The sequence below is a fragment of the Sabethes cyaneus genome, chromosome 3, assembly GCF_943734655.1.
Source record: "Sabethes cyaneus chromosome 3, idSabCyanKW18_F2, whole genome shotgun sequence".
In the NCBI taxonomy this organism is placed as follows: Eukaryota; Metazoa; Arthropoda; class Insecta; order Diptera; family Culicidae; genus Sabethes; species Sabethes cyaneus.
In genome coordinates this window covers 229,181,825-229,203,099 of record NC_071355.1, presented here as the reverse complement: position 1 = coordinate 229,203,099, position 21,275 = coordinate 229,181,825, and the positions used below count along the sequence as shown (strand labels likewise).

General features: G+C 40.3%; 2 protein-coding genes across 2 annotated transcripts; both read right to left on the bottom strand.

Annotated features, from left to right (window-relative positions):
• Positions 1-954: 954 nt before the first annotated feature.
• On the bottom strand, positions 955-18,738 carry LOC128739234 (ubiquitin carboxyl-terminal hydrolase 14). Its single transcript, XM_053834691.1, has 8 exons — positions 18,628-18,738; positions 18,304-18,479; positions 18,144-18,248; positions 17,693-18,084; positions 17,479-17,635; positions 17,355-17,420; positions 1,476-1,770; positions 955-1,419 (listed from the first exon to the last, which is right to left on the bottom strand). The coding sequence occupies exons 1-8, from the start codon at positions 18,641-18,643 to the stop codon at positions 1,079-1,081; spliced, it is 1,548 nt and encodes a 515-aa protein (XP_053690666.1). The 5' UTR covers positions 18,644-18,738; the 3' UTR covers positions 955-1,078.
• LOC128739238 (transcription factor YY2-like) lies at positions 10,242-13,222 on the bottom strand. The gene is made up of 2 exons (XM_053834698.1): positions 12,778-13,222; positions 10,242-12,703 (listed from the first exon to the last, which is right to left on the bottom strand). Exon 2 carries the CDS (start codon positions 12,674-12,676, stop codon positions 11,429-11,431), a length of 1,248 nt encoding a protein of 415 aa, XP_053690673.1. The 5' UTR covers positions 12,677-12,703; positions 12,778-13,222; the 3' UTR covers positions 10,242-11,428.
• Positions 18,739-21,275: the final 2,537 nt, after the last annotated feature.

Genomic DNA, 21,275 nt, shown 5'->3' with positions numbered 1-21,275 from the left:
AGCATTGTTAACATGCGGGCACAATTGCTTTCTGTAACTGCTTTGTTATATTGTGCTTGATCTAACATGCTCTGTGCCGAGAATTTTTCTGTTACTGCCCTATCGTTTTATTGTTTCGCATCGATTGTTATTCGCATAACCTGCTCAAGCGACAAGGTGTAATGTATAGCGACAATAGCGACATGCTGATGCAGGCACTAATTCACTACCAAAAATATCACGTGTCGTAAAAGTAAAATAGAAAGATCGATAGAACTAAAGTCCCGTTAGTAAAACGTCGCTTGTACCAGGCAAATCTTGGTCGCGACTCCAATGTTCGTGATCGTCTACAATACTAACTTATTAATGGGATGTGGTCATCACATTGAATAAATAAAATAATACGATTGTCTACGGCAACCATCCGTGACTAGATGTGGTTGGACAATCATATTGTTTGTATTGGGATTCACGCAGTGCACATAAGTGATCGCCTGTATCTGTTATATTTCTCATCGCAATTAAGTAATGAACATGATCTGATATGAAGTTTGTCATAATCTGTACGGATACTTTGTCGCGTATTTGCCGCTGAATTGCTCCCATGTTCTTGATCACCAAAAGCGATTTGTTTTTCATCCCTGAGATAGAAAGAAGGATTTTGCCATATAGTCTGTATACCTCGTACGTTTCGACAATATTAGAGCATGGAGTGAATCAGTTTTACTTTATGGCTTAGGAATGTTGCTTTTGATTACATGACATCGTAGTTCGGCACCTTTGTTGTTGTATCGATCAGCGTTAAAATTTAGAGGCTGTAGTACAGATCTAGTAGAGAATGCTCGCTCCAATAATTTACGGATGGATGGATGGATGGAGTCGCACGTCAAAAATTATCAAGACACGCTGTTGTTTGCCCTACTGGACGCATTGTTTCTACCAACCGGTAAATCAAACTCACATTGAATATCTTGACGGACATAAGAATGTGATCATTTATTAAAAAATGTATTTCAATGCTATCTATGATCCATTAGTAACAAAATTCAGCTTGTAAAAGAATGCAAAATTTTTTCTCTAACAGAGTAGGGCAGGACATTCAATCAACGGCCATTTTCTCACTTGATGTCGTATCCGCCGTTGCTGTTGATCCTTCCTCACCGGCAACGTCAGAAGCTGCAGTCTTGTTATCATCATCAACCGGGAGCTCAAGCAGTTTTGGTCCGTAGACCAATACGTAAGCACAGTGCCAATCACCTCCACCGGACAACTTAAGGATGGCTTCCGTGTCCACGGGTGACACGTAATCATCGTCAAACTTTATCCACTGATCTCCCTTTTGACGTACCCACGCCACATAATGACCAGATGAGCTTGACCGACCCTGGTGAGTAAGCACTGCCTGTAGTGTGTAGTATCCACTGTTGTTGCTTCCAAGATCTGATGTAAAAAAACCGTTATAACATTTTTATTATCGAATCACGACTACAACTTACCATCTTCGAAGCAATACGGCTGTGGAACTGTTTTCGGTTTCTCCTTTTCTAATTCCGCCTTCGTTTTATTTTTTCCTTTGAGATTGCGCTCTAGTTCTGCGTCTTCGACTTCCTTGAATTTGGCACGCACCGGAGACAGTTTCGTTTGAAGTTCTGGCGTGCACAGCTCGAACGCATCAAACTCCATAGGAAACTTAATATCCTTAAGAACCTTTGCGTTGATACCTTCCTTACCCTTATATTGGAAACGGACGAACTGAACGGTCAGATATGCAGGCAAACGGCTAATAAGTGACTAAAATAAAACAAAATTATTGAAATGCTTTAGTCGAAAAGTTATGTTTTTTTAACTCTTAACTCTTAACTTATAGCAGCAAGGTTATGAGGAAGAGCGAAATTCAAATTGTATTATAAATATCGAAAATTTTGAGTTTAAAAATAACATTTACGATGTTCATTCACTCATTTCTTTCACGTCTTGTCCTACTCTAAAGGTGTTATTTACATCTTCAATTTAACTAACTTCTTCCATCATTTCCTTCGTCAATGGCACACTGGGGTTTATTCTGCAAATCGAGTGACTTGACATGACAAGTTTGTCGATTTACATTACACCGCACTAAATGCGAACTGCAGTGCAATGAAATTTAGCCTGTCACGTCACTCGCCCGCCTCGCAGAATAAGCCCTACTATCGTTACAAAAAATAACGATTCCTTGATTTCGTAGCAGAGCATGTTGTTACCATTTATGACTCGCACTTTTTCATTTATTTATTAAAAAGTCAACAGGTTTCTATCTTGGCCCTGCAGTTGGTTCTTCGTTGTAGCTTGTAGTATATGCAATAAAGAATTGTTCCATATTAAGGGAGGCCGAGCCAAGATATCGAGACTTTCTAGAAAGGGTGGCCCATACATCAAATTTGACGACTATTCTAATTGCGTCTCGACGTGTTTGCAGGGGTTGAGGTTAACTATAGAGCCCTATTATGTAGGTAAGTCATGTCGGCCCAGATAACACAAGATCGTAATGGAAAGTTCACATTAAATCGTATGCATGTCAATTTTACATTGGAATTGTATAATGATTAGGCTATGTCAAAACAAAGTGAACAATAAGTTGTTTTGCAGTCGTGCGTGTCCTCATATACAACTTATGACTGTAAATTATGACTGGTCCTCACAAGCTCCCACCTAACGCCTCCACGAGTCATATGATACCAAATGCGGCGTAGCCTGGGCAATGTTGTCAATCTGACAATAGCGAAGTGAGGAGGTGCGACGCGAATACTGGCGCGGTAACCATAGCATGGCGGTAGAGGAAATGCTTCGTCAAACACGAGCGTCTGTTCACCAAGGAGGTGCGGCTCAAACAGCGTCTGTTCTCCATGTTAGGGGCGGCTGATTATTATACTCGTCCCTATGCCAGCAGGGACTCTAAACAGTGCTGTGCACGATGGTCCTCCGGCGAGACAGGGGGTTAGGGGCAGGCCCAACAAGCCGCCCTGGAAAACTAAAAGTTACCAACAACGAAGAAGAAAATAGGGATCGGAACAATCGGCGTCGACCCACGCGACGAAATAAGGACTACGATTGGAAACTCGGGACATAGAATTGCAAATCGCTCGGCTTCCCGGGTTGCGATAGGATAATATATGATGAATTACATCCCCGAAACTTCGAAGTCGTAGCACTGCAGGAACTTTGCTGGACAGGACAGAAGGTATGGAAAAGCGGGCATCGAGCGGCTACTTTCTACCAGAGCTGTGGCACCACCAACGAGCTGGGAACCGGCTTTATAGTACTGGGAAAGATGCGCCAGCGTGTGATTGGTTGGCAACCGATCAACGCAAGGATGTGCAAGTTGAGGATTAAGGGCCGTTTCTTCAATTACAGTATCATCAATGTGCATTGCCCACACGAAGGGAGACCCGATGATGAGAAAGAGGCGTTCTACGCGCAGCTGGAGCAGGTGTATGATGGCTGTCCGCGACGGGAAGTGAAAATCGTCATCGGTGACATGAACGCGCAGGTAGGACGGGAAGCTATATATAGACCGGTAATCGGGCCAAACAGCCTGCATGCCGCAACGAACGACAACGGCCAACGATGTGTAAATTTTGCAGCCTCCCGCGGAATGGTAGTCCGAAGTACCTTCTTCCCCCGCAAAGATATCCACAAGGCCACCTGGAGATCACCAGACCAACGAATAGAAAACCAAATTGACCATATTCTAATCGACGGTAAATTCTTCTCTGATGTTATAAACGTTCGCACCTACCGCAGTGCGAATATAGATTCGGATCATTTCCTAGTTGCAGTTGGCATGCGCTCAAAACTCTCGACGGTGCATAACACGCGTCGAAGTCGTACGCCGCGACCCAACATCGAGCAGCTACGAGTCACCGGAGTTGCCCAGGAATACGCGCGGCAGCTGGAAGCAGCGCTATCAACGGAAGAGCAACTTGGCGCAGCAACTCTTGAAGATGGTTGGAAAGGCATTAAGACCGCCATCGGTAGCACTGCACTAGCGGCACTAGGTACAATGAATCCGAACCGAAGAAACGATTGGTTCGACGGCGAATGCGAGCAATTAGTGCAGGAGAAGAATGCAGCACGTGCGAGGATGCTGCAACACCGTACGAGGGCGAATGTGGATCGATATAAACAAGCACGGAATAGGCAAAACTCGGTCTTCCGGAGGAAAAAGCGCCAACAGGAAGATCGGGATCGCGAGGCGATGGAAGAACTGTACCGTGCTAACGATAAACGAAGGTTCTACGAGAAGCTAAACCGCTCGCGCAAAGGCCATGTGCCGCAGGCCGATATGTGTCGAGACTCAGACGGTAATCTTCTCACGAACGAACGTGAGGTGATCGAGAGGTGGAAGCAGTATTATGACGAGCACCTTAACAGCGATGTAGCTGAACATGGAGGTGACGATATGGCAATAGAGTCTGGAGATCACCAGACCAACGAATAGAAAACCAAATTGACCATATTCTAATCGACGGTAAATTCTTCTCTGATGTTATAAACGTTCGCACCTACCGCAGTGCGAATATAGATTCGGATCATTTCCTAGTTGCAGTTGGCATGCGCTCAAAACTCTCGACGGTGCATAACACGCGTCGAAGTCGTACGCCGCGACCCAACATCGAGCAGCTACGAGTCACCGGAGTTGCCCAGGAATACGCGCGGCAGCTGGAAGCAGCGCTATCAACGGAAGAGCAACTTGGCGCAGCAACTCTTGAAGATGGTTGGAAAGGCATTAAGACCGCCATCGGTAGCACTGCACTAGCGGCACTAGGTACAATGAATCCGAACCGAAGAAACGATTGGTTCGACGGCGAATGCGAGCAATTAGTGCAGGAGAAGAATGCAGCACGTGCGAGGATGCTGCAACACCGTACGAGGGCGAATGTGGATCGATATAAACAAGCACGGAATAGGCAAAACTCGGTCTTCCGGAGGAAAAAGCGCCAACAGGAAGATCGGGATCGCGAGGCGATGGAAGAACTGTACCGTGCTAACGATAAACGAAGGTTCTACGAGAAGCTAAACCGCTCGCGCAAAGGCCATGTGCCGCAGGCCGATATGTGTCGAGACTCAGACGGTAATCTTCTCACGAACGAACGTGAGGTGATCGAGAGGTGGAAGCAGTATTATGACGAGCACCTTAACAGCGATGTAGCTGAACATGGAGGTGACGATATGGCAATAGATCTTGGAGCACGTGCAGAAGACGACAAAATACCAGCTCCTGACCTCCAGGAGGTAGCAGAAGAGATCGGTCGGCTGAAGAACAATAAAGCGGCTGGGGCTGATCAGCTACCCGGCGAGCTGCTGAAATACGGTGGTGACGCACTGGCTAGAGCGCTGCACTGGGTCATTGTCAAGATTTGGGAGGATGAGCTACTACCGGAGGAGTGGACGGAAGGCATCGTGTGTCCGATCTACAAAAAGGGCGACAAGTTGGATTGTTGTAATTACCGCGCAATCACACTGTTGAACGCCGTCTACAAGGTACTCTCCCAATTTTTATGTCGATTATCACCGTTTGCAAAGGAGTTCGTGGGGCACTATCAAGCGGGATTCATGGGTGCCCGTGCCACCACGGATCAGATTTTCGCGCTTCGGCAAGTGTTGCAGAAATGTCGCGAATTCAACGTGCCCACGTATCATTTATTCATGGATATCAAATAGGCGTATGATACGATCGATCGAGATCAGCTATGGCAGATTATGTACTACTTCGGATTTTCGGATAAGCTAACGCGATTGGTCAAGGCGACGATGGATCGAGTAATGTGTGTTGTTCGAGTATCAGAGGCAGTCTCAAGTCGCTTTGAATCTTGAAGAGGGTTACAGCAAGGTGATGGGCTTTCATGTTTGCTGTTCAACATTGCTTTGGAGGGTGTGATAAGAAGAGCAGGAATAGACACGAGTGACACGATATTCACGAAGTCCGTCCAGCTTCTTGGTTTCGCTGACGACGTTGACAACATTACACGTACCTTTGAGACGATGGCGGAAACGTACATCGGACTGAATGCTGAAGCCAAACGGATTGGACTCGTCATTAATGTATCGAAAACAAAATACATGAAAATACAAGGTTCTAGAGAAGTGAATGCTGATCTTCCTCCCCGAATTAATTTAGACGGTGATGAAATCGAGGTGGTAGAAAAGTTCGTGTATCTGGGCTCACTGGTTACCGCAGACAACGACACCAGCAGAGAAATAAAAAGACGCATTATAGTAGGAAATTGTACGAAGTTAACAATCTACAAGACGCTGATTAAACCGGTAGTCCTTTACGGCCATGAGGCATGGATTATGCGCGTAGAGGACCAACGCGCCCTTAGTGTTTTCGAACGGAAGGTGCTGTGCACCATCTTCGGCGGAGTGCAGATGGAAGACGGAACGTGGAGAAGGCGAACGAACCATGAATTGCATCAGCTGCTTAGGGAACCACCCATCGCTCACACCGCAAAAATCGGTCGCCTGCGATGGGCTGGGTGCGTCGTGAGGATGTCGGACGACAGCCCGGTTAAAAAAGTTCCTAATAACGATCCGACTGGAACGAGACGGCGGGGCGCGCAGCGAGCAAGATGGATCGATCAAGTGGAAGGCGACATGCGAACCCTACGCAGACTACGTGGCTGGCGAGTCGCGGCCATGGACCGAGTGGAATGGAGACTTCTTCGTACAGCAGAGGAAACCACGGCCTGGAGCTGATTAAGTAAGTAAGTAAGTGGTGTGAAATATAATCGTTTCATTCAGAATAGATATGATTTCGTATATCTCAGGTGCAATCGAGATATACAAACCAAATTGTTTACTGCGGAGCAGCTCGACTCGACTCTGTCACTGTCGAGTTCCTACACGCTTAAAAAATATAACTCACGAATGAATAAGATTAACGCAGAATGGAATGAGTTTCACCTCAAAAATGAGTAATATCCGACAAAAAGTGGAGCAGCCCAAAAATTTGAGTAATTTAGCAATTTCTCAATTCTGAGTAGTTTAGGCCGACCTCATAACTGAGTTATATTCAATCATAAATTGTGTAAGTATTAGTCAGTTTTGGGTGAAATTGCACTCATTTTTGAACAAATATTGCTCATTAAAGAGCTTCTGCGTTGAACTCATAAAAGGAGTAAGAGTTACTGTGTGAAAAATACGCATGTTTTGAGTTGTTCCACTTTTTGAGAATGTGAGTCAAATTTTTTAAGCGTGCAGTACGAAGAGAGCGGAAAGCTTAGTGGCACTCGTGGCACTAGCGGCTTAATGCACCACCAAAACAAATAAAACAAGCTCACTTTTGTCATTTGCTGACAGTTGACTGATTGAGTCTTTTTAGCGATTGACTCAAAGTAGTTGACAAAATCGTGTCGCATGAGTAGAATCAATTGAAGATAGACTTAAAAAAAGGGCGAATGTCGCAAGCGTAAACAAACCGAGTGAGGGTTGATTTTCCTATGCTGGTCCAGCAAAAAATAACTCTCACTCGTTTTGTTTACATTTGCGACATTCGCCCTTTTGTTGATTCTATCTAGTAATTATATATTGATTATATATAATCAATTTATCTCTATCAATAATCTAGTATATAACAATCAATAAACAGTCAATAATCTAGTAATTATATACTGATTATACTGTCGCATGACTTGCGTAGCGACACTACGTGACTTCAGAGCTGCCACAAATACAGATATTTGTGTACGATTGTCTATGCTATGCTATGTTATGCTATCTTACAGTAGCTTTTGGTTGTATTTTAACATATTTTGTTTGTCTAAATAGCTGCTAAAGTTAATCTCCTCGAAGTTTTCTAAAATAAGGCGTCTTGAAGTGAGCATGATATCTTTGGACTGAATAATCGGAAATCGAAAAACCAAAAAGGAATCGGTGATAAAATATATTGTCTATAGATTGATCGAAGGATTTAGCAAAGTAATCATTTTTGACGATATGGTGGCTTTTTAACCCATTATGACCCAGCGTATGATATATCATACCTCGTCTTCAAAACCTGTTTACTGCTGAATGTCAATAGTTAGCATTGTTAATATATCACTACAAGAGAGATAAGACATCAATCTGATGTGTGCGTGCTATAATTTGTCAGTTTTTGTCATTTCATCTGTATTTTCAACAGTGCAAAGTTGTGACAAATGGCGGAAAAAAAGTTGAAAAAATGGCGAAAAAATTTTTGTCTCCAAAACGCATGAAAAAGTCTACATTTAGTGACGAAACATTACCTGACATATAAATAGGTGAAGTCTATCACAAAATTGGATAAGAAATCTGTAAGAAACTTTGTAATTTGTTTGTTTGAAACTGAGCCTATAAAATATTTAACCTGCGATATTTTGGCCTTGAAAGCATTCAAAATGACGATTTTGCGTTTCCCGACACATTCGAGCCATAATATAATAGATTACAGAGTTTCACTTCATTTGGTCCAAATTTAGGTATACCCGGGTCATAATGGGTTAAACATAAAAAATCGATTTTTGGCATAAATTTTGTTCTTAAATAGTCCATAAAACAAGAAATATTAATTGGTCAGGTAAAAAGGTAAAACCTTCGATTAATCTGTAGGATATATCCTTAGAACACTTGTATTGTGCATTTACTTGACCGATGGACTCCGAGGGGAGTTCAGGTACTGTTTCAAACAGCCCGGTGTCACCAATACACTCTCACATATGATTTGACAGTACCCCCATACTGATGGGCCCCTCGATGCTGGGCCCCAAACAACAATGGCCGCTCCATAGAATTTCTATGAACTGATTTCCCGCCCAGTGCTTTTGACGTTTAGATTTTAGTCAGAGAAAAATGGCGATGTGCCGGGGGGTCGGTTTCAAACGTTCTAAAGGTAAAAAAATGACTAAATTGGCAACACAGTTCGTAATGTTTTATCGCCATAACTAGCAACACAGGCTCATTGCGTTTCTGTCGCAACCTTAATCGTGACTTCGTGTTAATCATACAAAAGCATTAAACAAATTGTTTTCGAATACGAACGTTATTGCTTGTTTGGATAATGAAGGAAAAACTACGCTTTATTCACTATGAAATTTCGGCAAACCGGCGTTGAAAATACAAATTCATTTTATGCTGAATTTCATTCCGTTTCTTTTGATAGAACGGTAATTCCTAGGTTAATTTACTTTGCTCGATTGGTTCCAATAATGAAACAGCGATGATGACACAATTTGACATTTTATCTGTCAAAAGCTAAAAACGACCCTTTTTACGACCGTTCAGAAACACGACTGTTTCAACTGTCGTGTCCAGTAAGGGAATGCGCGCACAATATCAAAATTTGAAGTGATTCGGTTCAGCCGTTTTCGAGAAATCTTGCTCACCGACTTTGAAAACATGGTTTCCGAAAAACACGCGTTCAAATTTCGCGTTCCTTCTTCAATCGCTCTGACACGTCGTTACAAATATGCGTATAACTTCGTTAATATTTACCGGATTGGCATGAAATTTTCTGTGTGCATACATAAATATATGTACACTACGATCATGAAATAAATAGAAAATCGATTTTTCGAAAATTCTAACTGTATATAACCCCTTAACCCTACAATCGAGTCAATAACTAATGCAATGAAACATGTATTTTGGGGTATGGTCCAATCTGGGGAAGTTTTCTGGGAACTACTTCATTCTGGCAAGCGGTTTTCGGGCAAATGTCGTACAATCACTTTAAATACCATTTGTACCAGCACCTAGGTTAGGTAAATGCAGCAAAATTCGCCATTTGGCCATTTCTTCCATCCTTTTGCCCTTTTGTATCTCCGCCCACTTGAACATCTGTTCGGAATTTGAACGTTGTCAATTGCCGCCCCTTCACCGTCCTTTTCAGGCCACATTCTTGCCTCCTAGCCACTTAGAGTCTGTTATGGACGGTGCATAAAAACATACCTACAACATTCACTTTTATACACTTAGATTTGTACTTCCCTCTTGTCCGAGTCCGCCCAGTTTTTGTCATTCAGCTAATTAGTAAATGTTTACGTTTCGGAAATTTTTAGTGCTTTTCTTCTCATGTTTTAAAAATCCCTCTCCCCATTGTCAGCATGCCAAATTGCCAAGTTTGGTGGAGAAAGGTCCAGGTGTTCCGGAGCTATGACGACACATGCATAGGCACGTTTGTTTTATATATTTAGAAGATAAACAAAAGGTAACATATTTTGGCATTTTTGTTTATTTTTTCATATTATCCTTATTTTTGTTGGAACTACACTTGTGTAAGGATTGTTTATTTCATACCGCTATTTTTTTAAATTAATCGGTTTTACATAACTTTAATCAGTTTCTTTTGGGGTTTACAATTAATCAAAAATCAATTGTAATTCTGCAGATATTGTTACTTCTTATTATTTATTTTGTTAAAAAATAAACCACCTTAATTATAGGAGTAAGTTATTTCCTTACCGACTAATAATCACGACATTCGCGCTCACGCACTTTTGTTACTTTTCTTTATTTCTTGCAGCAAATTTACTCAAGCTGCAATCACCCAAATTCTACAATATTTCCCTATCACTTCATTGTTAGCTCTTACACAACGCCTGAGTACACAGTCACCGAATAAGTGCATAAGCGAACAACCTCCAAGAGAAATGGCATTCAGTTCGCGTGTCCTCTTTCCTCTGCAGACAATTGTAAATAGCAAAATGCATGCCTATTTTCTAGCATTGTCAAGACATGAGAAAACAAAAATGATACAAATTGCACCTGTCTGTTACACTTGCAATTCACTTTTATTTCCATGAATGTGTTCTGCTCTTTGCTCTGGACGTAGTCTCACATACTGTTCAAATTTCAACTCAATCTTCAAATCGCAAAAGTTTATTATACATTACTAAGTTGTTTTTGTTTTCCTTTTTCGTATTATTTTAAAAATATAATAGACAGATATTTATTTCTTGTTTGCTCTTAATTCTTTGTTTTCTCAACTAGCCAGAACTTCTATCAATCGATGTCAATATATGTAAATAAAGACAATTAATCGCTAATTTACCGCTATCGTTAAATCAATATTAGTTGGGAGACCATAGAAAATGAAGAAAAACTAAAAAGAAAACTATTTTAAAATACAACCAACTTTGATTGAAGATGACTTTTTGGGGCTATTTACAGTGAATGAGAAATAAAATTAAAGGAAAGTCATTTTGCGGTCAATCGTAATTCCAGATTCGAACTGTGCAAAACTTTTCCCGGTTGATAGTACTAGTTAGTTTACGTTGCGCTATTTTACCATTGTAAAACGTAAAAAAAGTGCAGACATGTTAAATCCATGGGGATTATCTTTGAATGTACAAATTGATGGTCACGCACACGCACTCAGACACCGATTCCGGTCACTCGTTAGCGTTCTCCTCCTGAGATGTATTCTGTAAAGTCCGTTGAACTCGAACTAAGCCTAATCGGTATAAACAATGTACTGCGAGTCATTATCGATCTCGACGGTTTCCATCTTAACGAAGGACTGCGACGGAAGAATAGAATGAGATGCCATGATGTTATTGTTTCGACTTCCACCACCGCCACCGCCGCTGTTATTCCGTTTGGCCTTGGCATGCGTCAGGATGTGCGACTTGAGATTAGTGGATTGAGCGAACTTTTTATTGCAACCATCAAAGGGACAAACATAAGGTCGATCGCCGGTGTGTATCCTTACATGAGTTCGAAGATTGAAATCCAGAGAAAAGCGCTTTCCGCAGCCTTCGAATGTACACTGGAATGGTTTTTCGCCAGTGTGAACTAGCTGGTGACGTTTCAGTTTCGAGCTTTCGACGAAAGACTTTCCACATTCCGCACAGACGTGAACTCGGGGCCCATGAGTGTGCAAATGTTTTCGCATTGCGGAGTTATCTCGGAACATTTTGTTGCATCCTTTATGCGGACAAGCGATATTTCTGTCCGATGATTCTCCTCCAGTGGCACCAATTTTAGAGGACATTCCTACTGCAGTTGACATATTGGACAATTTATTAAGTTTGGTTTTGTGACCAGGTCTGGCAAACTCTGCTAGTTGCTTGGGATCCGATAGATCGATACCAGGCACACAATCTTGAGTAATTTTTTTGCCTGTCATGTATTCAGTATAGTCAGGATCAGGTTCAGGATTCGAGCCATCATCATCGTCTGTCCCAGAGGCCCACATTGTAACACTGAATTCCCCCTCCATCGTTTTGATTTGTACTTGCTTTTGCTCCCAACGTCTGGGTTTTTGGTTGACATCTAATGTTTCGACGGCAGTCAAATTATGAATGTCGTTTGTACGGATACGGTTCACAATACGAGGTTGTTTCATTCCCGATTTCCGTTTTCTGGAGCTTGGTCCCGGAGTGGACTCAATGTATATTTCATTTTCTAGATTAATATCTCCATAAACACACATTGGATCTCCGGATGAATCCAATACTTCTTCATGTGCTTGAATGTCTGCCTCCTGATGAAGGATCTCCTCATCGTCGTCCATATGATGCATCATCAAACCTTGGGAGTCTTCGGTCTCACAAGTAACCTCTTCGTACTGGTCATCTCCGACACCTACTTCATATTGTTCATAGCCAATTTCCGTCCCAAAGTGTCCGTCATCGACAACCTCAACTATGTTGGAATCAGATATTTCCACCTCGCACATTATATCCTGATGAGAGGACATTTCAGCCCAGCTCGTTTTCAGCTCCGTCTAAATGCAAAGTAAATTAAGAATATAAAGTCACTATACGTGAGAAACAAACTCTTTATTCGAATGTTCCTCACCCGAATTTGAAACGGCAGCTGCTGCACTCCCTGCGCTTCCCTTTGTTGATTCTAGCTCTTTCTCTCTACACTTGGCTACTTTTGTTGATGTTTGCTCCTTCTATTCTCCTTTTGATAGCTTACGTACACTGACACATACGTAGAAGCTTGTTCAAAGCAGAAAACTGCGAAAAATTTCCACCCCTCGCCCTTTCGTGTCTCTCACACACTCCGGCAATCAATCCAACTATACTTTCTGCTTTAACACACTCACAGGAAATTTCAACTTTTCTGCGGTACTATTTTACACTTTACTACTTTTTCACGCTTTCAAAGTTCGATTCTACTAACGCTTTCCGTTGTTGAAAGATACCTATCGAACCTACTTTAGTACTAAAAAACAGAGTCTCGGCGGTATAAAAACGCAAAAATTTGATACAAAACTCGTCCGCAAGAAACAAAGATGTCTGCCGTCGTCACCGTTGTCTCTTCTCTTTTGGGATCGAGTTCGGTCGAGACGAGCTGAAGTTGTCCGATGCTTAAGCAATGTTCGAAAAAGCTCCAATAATGCCGCAGTATAGGTTCTCTCTTTCGTACATATACATTCGACTTGTCAGAGCATGAAACTTTTCAGCGAATGTTTCAGTCGTTTAAAAATGACGTAACACAAAACGAAAATCACAAGTACAGCCTGAATTCGTTAATTGGGCCACGACGCCACTCCAGCTGATTCGCTTATTGGACCGACTGACAGTCGTTAGAAATTTCTAAACTCGAAAATTCCATACAATTTTGACATTCAAGTTGTCACATAGCCCAATTAGCGAACACCCAATTAACGAACCACCAATTAACGAAACTTTGCTGTATATTATTCACGGTCCTACTATGCTACCATGTTTTTGCAGTCAACATCTACCCATTTGCGTAAATGAAACAGCATGACACCGCTATACGTTCTGTTCGTTTCACTCTGCAAAGCCGGTATGCTGGCAGTTGGGTAGTATTTTCAAATCTTAGCCAGATTTTTGCAAATAATACCCACGCCGGCAGTAGATGTTGGTACTGTCAAACACATTGAGTAGGGATAGGGTTGCCACTCCCTTGATATTCAGTCTTATGGCCACCGAACACAAACAAACATGTTGGTCGAAAATGTCGATTTACGGTTTGGCTCGCACACTCGGTCGTGTGTGAGTGCCGCGAACCATGTTGGCAGATGTTGTGCTCTGCGCTCGGCTTGAATGACATGGCAAACACTTTGTTCATGTTAGGAGTCACATGTGACAATTTAAATTAATCCAGTTCCAACCCGGATAGAGTAAGCAAATTCATGACACATTTTCCAAGTTCGATAAAAAAATTGCAATATTTGGCGTTAATACAGAAAACTTAAAATGCTGTGTTTTGCATTTGCAGGGTTTTATACTGAAGGGTTTTTACATTTGTATCGTTTTATACTGATAACTCGAAGCAACACCGGCGCGCCGCGTTGCGAAACATGCTTTTTTGAAAAATGAGTGGTTTTTGATTGGACGATAGAATAAACGCGAGTGTCTCGTCTGTTTGTCTGTGGTATTGCTTATGTAAAAACTCCAGTGTGCATATGTTTGTAAAGGCCCGCGCAGAATTAGTACTTTATGGTAGCGTTTGCGTATATGTGACAGATATCTGTCAAATTGTATGGGAACTTCACCAAGAATGCAAAATTTGTTTTCGTTTGAATCAATTCGACGTTGGTTAGGGGAAAATTGATAACATATAGTGAGTTTAACTTGAGTTCATGGTGGCTCCAAAGATCTGCATAGACGTATGCATTATATAGCGATTTTGTTTTTGCTTAGGTCCAACCTAGTTCCAAACGAACGGCTGTCAACGTTTCTTTCTTCACTCAGATTGAATCTAGTTTTACTCTGGGTTGAACTTCTTAGACGACGGGACGGACGATTTGCAATACATTGAAAATCCGAAAACGTTTGTTTATTCTTCCGAGTTTTTTTTATTCAGTGATAGTTGGAACCCAGGTAAAAAACAAAAACTCAAATTGGGCTTAAACGTCTTTCTAAGAATTAGCCCTTCTTTTCCGAGACTTCGCGGCCAGCTATTAGAGTACAATACAGTTACAAGGCTAGTGCCAAAATCCTACTGACTATCTAGCTGCACCGCCTAGCCTAGATTCGAACATACGATTGGCTTGTCAAACCAGCATCGTACCTCGAAACTAACAGGGCGGCGTAAAAACGCTAATTGATAGTACAGTTATCATGGATACGCGTAAGCCATCAACCCTGAACTGCTTGCGAATTGCGCCGACGATGGAAATGTGGGGACCGATACTCGGTTCTAATAACCCGTTAACATTTTGTTGTTCATTTCGGACCCAAAATGTGTCGGACCCAAACGTGTCTGTCAGCCTTAACTCGAAAGTAATAATTGATGTCCAAAGTTCGAAAAATCAACTCGTAAACAGCATATGAAAATTTTTGAACCGAGATGAATTATAGGTTAATTTATAACCGCTATGATGACAGCTATGATAAAAATGGGTAGAATCAATCTAAGCTAGGTTCATTTATACATTTGCCAATAGCAAACCAATTTTATTGACAACCCGTCATGCGTGTACAGCTGACTGCGTAAACTTGACAAAGAGAATTTCTTCCTGTTACTTTTAGTATCAGGACATTTGCTTCTATCTAACAGATAAAATTCATTTAGTTTCATCCCGGATTGAATATTGTTGTTGCAATTGAAAACCGTAATAATCGACGTGCGACATTCGGGTTTATTCTTTTTCTGTGTCGCAACTACGTCGCACATTGATGCGCTACACAGCGCACCACGTGCGACGTAGTTGCGACTCACGAAGCAAGAATAGAACCGAATGTCGCGAGTCGATTATTACGGTTTTCAACTGCAACAACAATAAACAAATCCACTTCTTTTTTATTAAATTGTTACGCGCTCTATAAATTGACCCTATTCGAAAGCCACTACGAAATATTTGTGAAATATTTCAAGCTAAACTTTAGCGCTAGCGATAGATTCATTGATGCATCACAAATGATGGTTTTGCTAAACTTTAGAGAGAAAACTTTTTCGTATCTCTTTCGTGTTTATTTTCGAAACAAACATGGCGGCTAAAAATTCATCCAACATGGCCACATGTTTTGATTTCAGCTTTGACACTTGACTGATTATCAACACACGGTAAAAAGTACTTGGGTATGACTAACGACAAAGTATGAGGAAAGCGCTGTAGACAAATCAAGAATCTACCCCAAAATATGATATATATAAACTGATTTCATTATTTAATTTTAAGTATGCCGGATCACAAATACGAATGTTTACAGGAAATACAGTGGTAGGTACAAGTACAGGAGAATGAAATGAGCTTATGGGAGAGAGTAGTGATTGAATAGCATGAGCTCTGACAAACCAGAAGTGATGCCAGAAATAATCTCTATTATTCGTGACGCTTCAGTTTTTTGAAACTTTGATTTTTGAACTTAAAAAGCATTAATTTTATATTAAATTTATCAGATAAACTAATAGGGTTATATTTTCATTTGTAATAACTCGAGATTATTGAGCGGTATTTAAAGTTTGACAGATCAATCCGTAAACAACAAACTGTTCTGTTGTGGGTAATTCGTAATGCTACACTCAAAATATTCTGCACTAATAGTAAATTTCCATATGAAATCCCATATGATTATCATGAGCCGCATATAAACACAATTCTCCCAGAAATGCACATAAAAATTATACGCGTATGAATAGTATGTGCAATTATACACATAAAAACTATACGCATATGAATAGTATGTGTTAATTTTTCGCTTGCACATAAATGATAACTGTTTGGCACGTAAAGATCATTTACCGGGCACATTGCAAAAATCTATATGTGGGACACATAGAAACTATACGAAAAGTTTTCTCAGTGTAGAGAGTTGAAAAGTTCCTTTTATAATACCTTCATGCTAACGAAAATGAATTCTGAATTAAATTAAATATTTAAACACTTAAAATTCATTCTAGACAAGATGCACCAGATTAGGCTTTTGGTGTAATTTTTCTATAAACTATAGGCAAACCGATTATATACCTTTCAATCAAATCAACTCAAAACAAATCAATTTTTTGATTTCATTCCATGACATTTTATCACTGTGGCAATCAAAACCAACTTTCTATTACTTTTACCAAGACGGTATTCAACCGCACTATTTATCGACGATCTATTTATCGATTCTGAGTTTAATTTGACCAAAATGTTAGCGACAATGAAATGTTTGCTGCACATAAACAATATTCAAACAAATCAAGTTCACTTGAAATTAAATAAAAAGAAAACTTATCCAATTTAATTCTTCGTAGGATTTCGCCTACGACTTGCAGGCTTCTTCAGTATCTGTTTTTTTAAAGAGTTCAAAAACAGACACTGAGCAAGCCTGACAGTCGTAGGCGAAATACGTATCTGTCAAGAATAAATATCATAGTAGAATTAAATTGGATAAGTTTTCTTTTTATTTAATTCCAGGTTCGTATTCTACTAAGACGCTCCAAAAACTTCATTCAAGTTCACTTACCGTTTTGGTATAAACTGCATCCCTATCTAATGTGGGCGAGCGCTTCGTAAGCTGTTCTTTTAATCTCTGCAACGTAAACCATCAAATTAATTTAAAACTTTTAATCGGCATTTCCATGTCTCACCAATCTGATTCCTGAATGCATGTATTTAACTTCGGTGGAAATGAAACAGCTTAATTGAAGAAAAGTTTCTTTCGATTTACTGATTGGTTCATCTTCTGCTTCAGTACATTTCATCTGTACGTCAAATGCACCTCCAAACCACTGATCAATGAAGGAGCTGTAACAAACAGAGGTGTCATTATTCATGATGTTCATGGTACTTAAAATAACCTACTTATGCTTAACAACTTGATCGCAATTTCCTTTGGAAATTGGCAATTTCTGCTGAAGCATTTTCAGTAGCTCAGACCAGCACTCATTGGCATCCTGCTGTCGGTACGTTCCGTTTTCTCCGGTTTGAGCGAAATTTGGGAAAGCAATATGCATCCGCTGAAGAAACAATACTGGTGTAACCGTATCGTTTCTTTCCATGTCCTCAAACAGATTTCGCATGGAAAGTGTAATTGCACCAGGTGATGCAATGTCACTCAAGCCCGTGGTTCCACCGGAGGCCTCCTTGAAGCCTTTCAGTGCTTCGCGTAACTCTCGTACAGATTTCAAGCATTGAAGGGTCGCATTCATATAACAGGTATTACCTAAATTGGTTAATCCAGCGGGTAATTCTAACTGCAATAACAAATAATTTAAAATAAAACTCTAGATTAATAAGAATTACATATACTTACAGCAGTAGCTAGTTCACTTTCATTCATGTCTTCAATAAATTTTGGTTTTTCAGTAGGTTCCTGGGGTACCTCCTCTTTCGTACCGAGTAGGAGCAAAGTAATTCCCTAGAAAGTGTTGCGTAGATTATAAAATACCATAAAATAACACCTGGCTACTAACTTGTTTTATTGACATGTTCCACTCGTCATCCTTCAGGCTAATTCCTTTGCACAGAATTTTTTGCCTTTCGGGTTGTACGCCAGTCAAGGCGTACAGTTGAGCCTTGAAAAGCATCGGTTCCTCGTCAGTGTTTAGTTCGACGTTTGGGAAATTTTCTTTGCCCCATTTTACTTTTACTGCAAGGTTCAATAGAATTTAATAAGTGCATATACAAGTATGTCAAAATGTTATTATAATGCAAAAATCGGAATTGTGATGCATCATGTTAACCTCAAAAACAATATACGAGCTTCAAGAAGCGAATATTATAACTTCATATCCTACCTGTGTAGCACGGCATTTTTTTAGATGAACAGGCAATCTCCGAAGGATGATTTCTAGTTTTTATTAATATTATTTTATTATTAATGATGTTTAATTATCCGAAAGTAAATTCTTACTGAAAACAGCAACCAGAAAGACGATAGAGATACGAACTGATTTGCGAATAATGATGACGGTAAAACGTAAGAAATATTTTGACAGATTCAGAAAGAATAATGAATCTTGGTAGAGTTGCCAAACAATTTAAAATTTAATATTGCAGATTGCATCAAAAACGCGAAATACAAGGAACTTGCAGACAAAATGCAAGTAAAATCCCAGCAGCGAGCTGTCATTGATTCATGTCAAATTTTTGCGAGCCGTCAAATGGGTGATTACTAAACAGTAGACGCAGAAGAAGAGTGAGATAATAGATACGTTCTGGGATCGTTTGATGGTTATTTCGAGATATACAACTGCAAATAATTCAACATATAGTGCAAAGTGACCTAAATTTAACAAGACATAAATTCATGTTACGAAAATTCGGTGCCACTATGTTTGTTTACCAAAAGCTGTCAGAGCTGTTGTGCTCGTATCCAGTGATGCTAAAGTTTCGAAAAACTTTGGAATAAAAAATTGCATTAATGTAACAAACATGCTCGCAGCATAACATGTGATGTTTTTAGATTCTATCACACAATTTTTGTTAAAAATATTCTGAAAATAGAAAATAGCGTGGAAACAATTTGATTGATATTGTTTGAAGAAGAAAAACGGCTGATAATATTCTCTATTATGAAGCACTGCAATGGCCATTTAGATCGCAGCACTGATTGCAGATCTTTGGCTGTTTCCTTGCAGTTGCTGTGCATTTAGTTGTTTCACTGCAACCTGCAATAAATAGATAATTTAATTTGAAATCTAACATCAATAGAGCTTTCTGACAGCTCAAGCACCCACACTAGCGAACACGAAATACGCGTGTATAGAGCTTGCTAAGCCCATTGCAAAAAGCTACAAAAACTTATCGTTTTTCACTCAAACGTATGTTTTTTACCGGGGTATAACTGGGGGAAAACAAAAACAAACGTGTAAAATCAATGTAAAATCTAACAACAGCAACAACAAATAGCGCGTCGATGTGTGCGTACGATAAACGTCAGCAAGCTCAATATTTCGGTCAAATTTTCCATCCTGTTCCAAATTCAAGCTCATATTTTGAAAATTTGCTGGTATTTAAGCCAGCGGAAGACGAAATTCATTCTGTACCTTGGAGACAAAGGAATGCATCTCTTTTGTTTACTGATGTTGTTTGCCTCATTTTCAAGCACCAATACACACCATACACACATAACTGAAAAGCTCTATAGCGTGCGTTACGCGAAGTGGAAAGTAACGCATATTTTTTCGAGTTCAACGTTTGGGCGATTTTATGAAATATGAACTGTACGCTACAAATATGAAATATGATTGCCTGGTGTTTTCGTTAGGCAGCACGGATCGATTTCGTGATGATACGATATTTGCTGCCGTTTGCTAGCAGTCAATATTTTCTCCCACGTTCATCGACTGATACTCCGCAAGTTTTCGAGCAAGATTCAAGTTTTCATCGAGATTCATGCTCACTTGTTTTCCACGAAACGAAAATGAGTTACCTAAAGAAACTGACTAAAGTAAAGAAACTGACTAAAGAATTGACAAGTAACTCATTTTCAGTTCGTCGAAACCAAGTGCGCATGAATCTCGATGAAACCTTCTGAATCTTTTGCTCGAAAACTTGCGAAGTATCAGTCGATCAACGCGGGAGAAATTAATGACTGCTAATGACCGGCAACAAATATAATCGTATCATCACGAAATCGATCCGTGCTGCCTAACGAAAACACCAGGCAATCAAATTTGTATTGTACAGTTCATAAAATCGCCTAAATGTTGAACTCGAAAAAATATTGTTCGAACTTTTCCTAGCAACTTTGAACAGAGTCACGCACAACAATCATCGTTGAGCAAATCAGGTTTAATGATGACAGGAGGCCGTGAGTGACTGAGCTCCAGTGTCTTTTCTTTAGTCAGTTTCTTTAGACTAAAGAACTGACTAAAGAAACTGACTAAAGAAAAGACACTGGAGCTCAGTCACTCACGGCCTCCTGTCATCATTAAACCTGATTTGCTCAACGATGATTGTTGTGCGTGACTCTGTTCAAAGTTGCTAGGAAAAGTTCGAACAATATTTTTTCGAGTTCAACATTTAGGCGATTTTATGAACTGTACGATACAAATTTGATTGCCTGGTGTTTTCGTTAGGCAGCACGGATCGATTTCGTGATGATACGATGATATTTGTTGCCGTTTGCTTACAGTCATTATTTTCAGTCGCGTTCATCGACTGATACTCCGCAAGTTTTCGAGCAAAAGATTCAGAAGGTTTCATCGAGATTCATGCGCACTTGGTTTCGACGAATGGAATATGAGTTCCTATAAAGAAACTGACTAAAGAAAAGACACTGGAGCTCAGTCACTCGCGGCCTCCTGTCATCATTAAACCTGGTTTGCTCAAGGATGATTGTTGTGCGTGACTCTGTTCAAAGTTGCCAGGAAAAGTTCGAACAATGTTTTTTCGAGTTCAACATTTAGGCGATTTTATGAACTGTACGATACAAATTTGA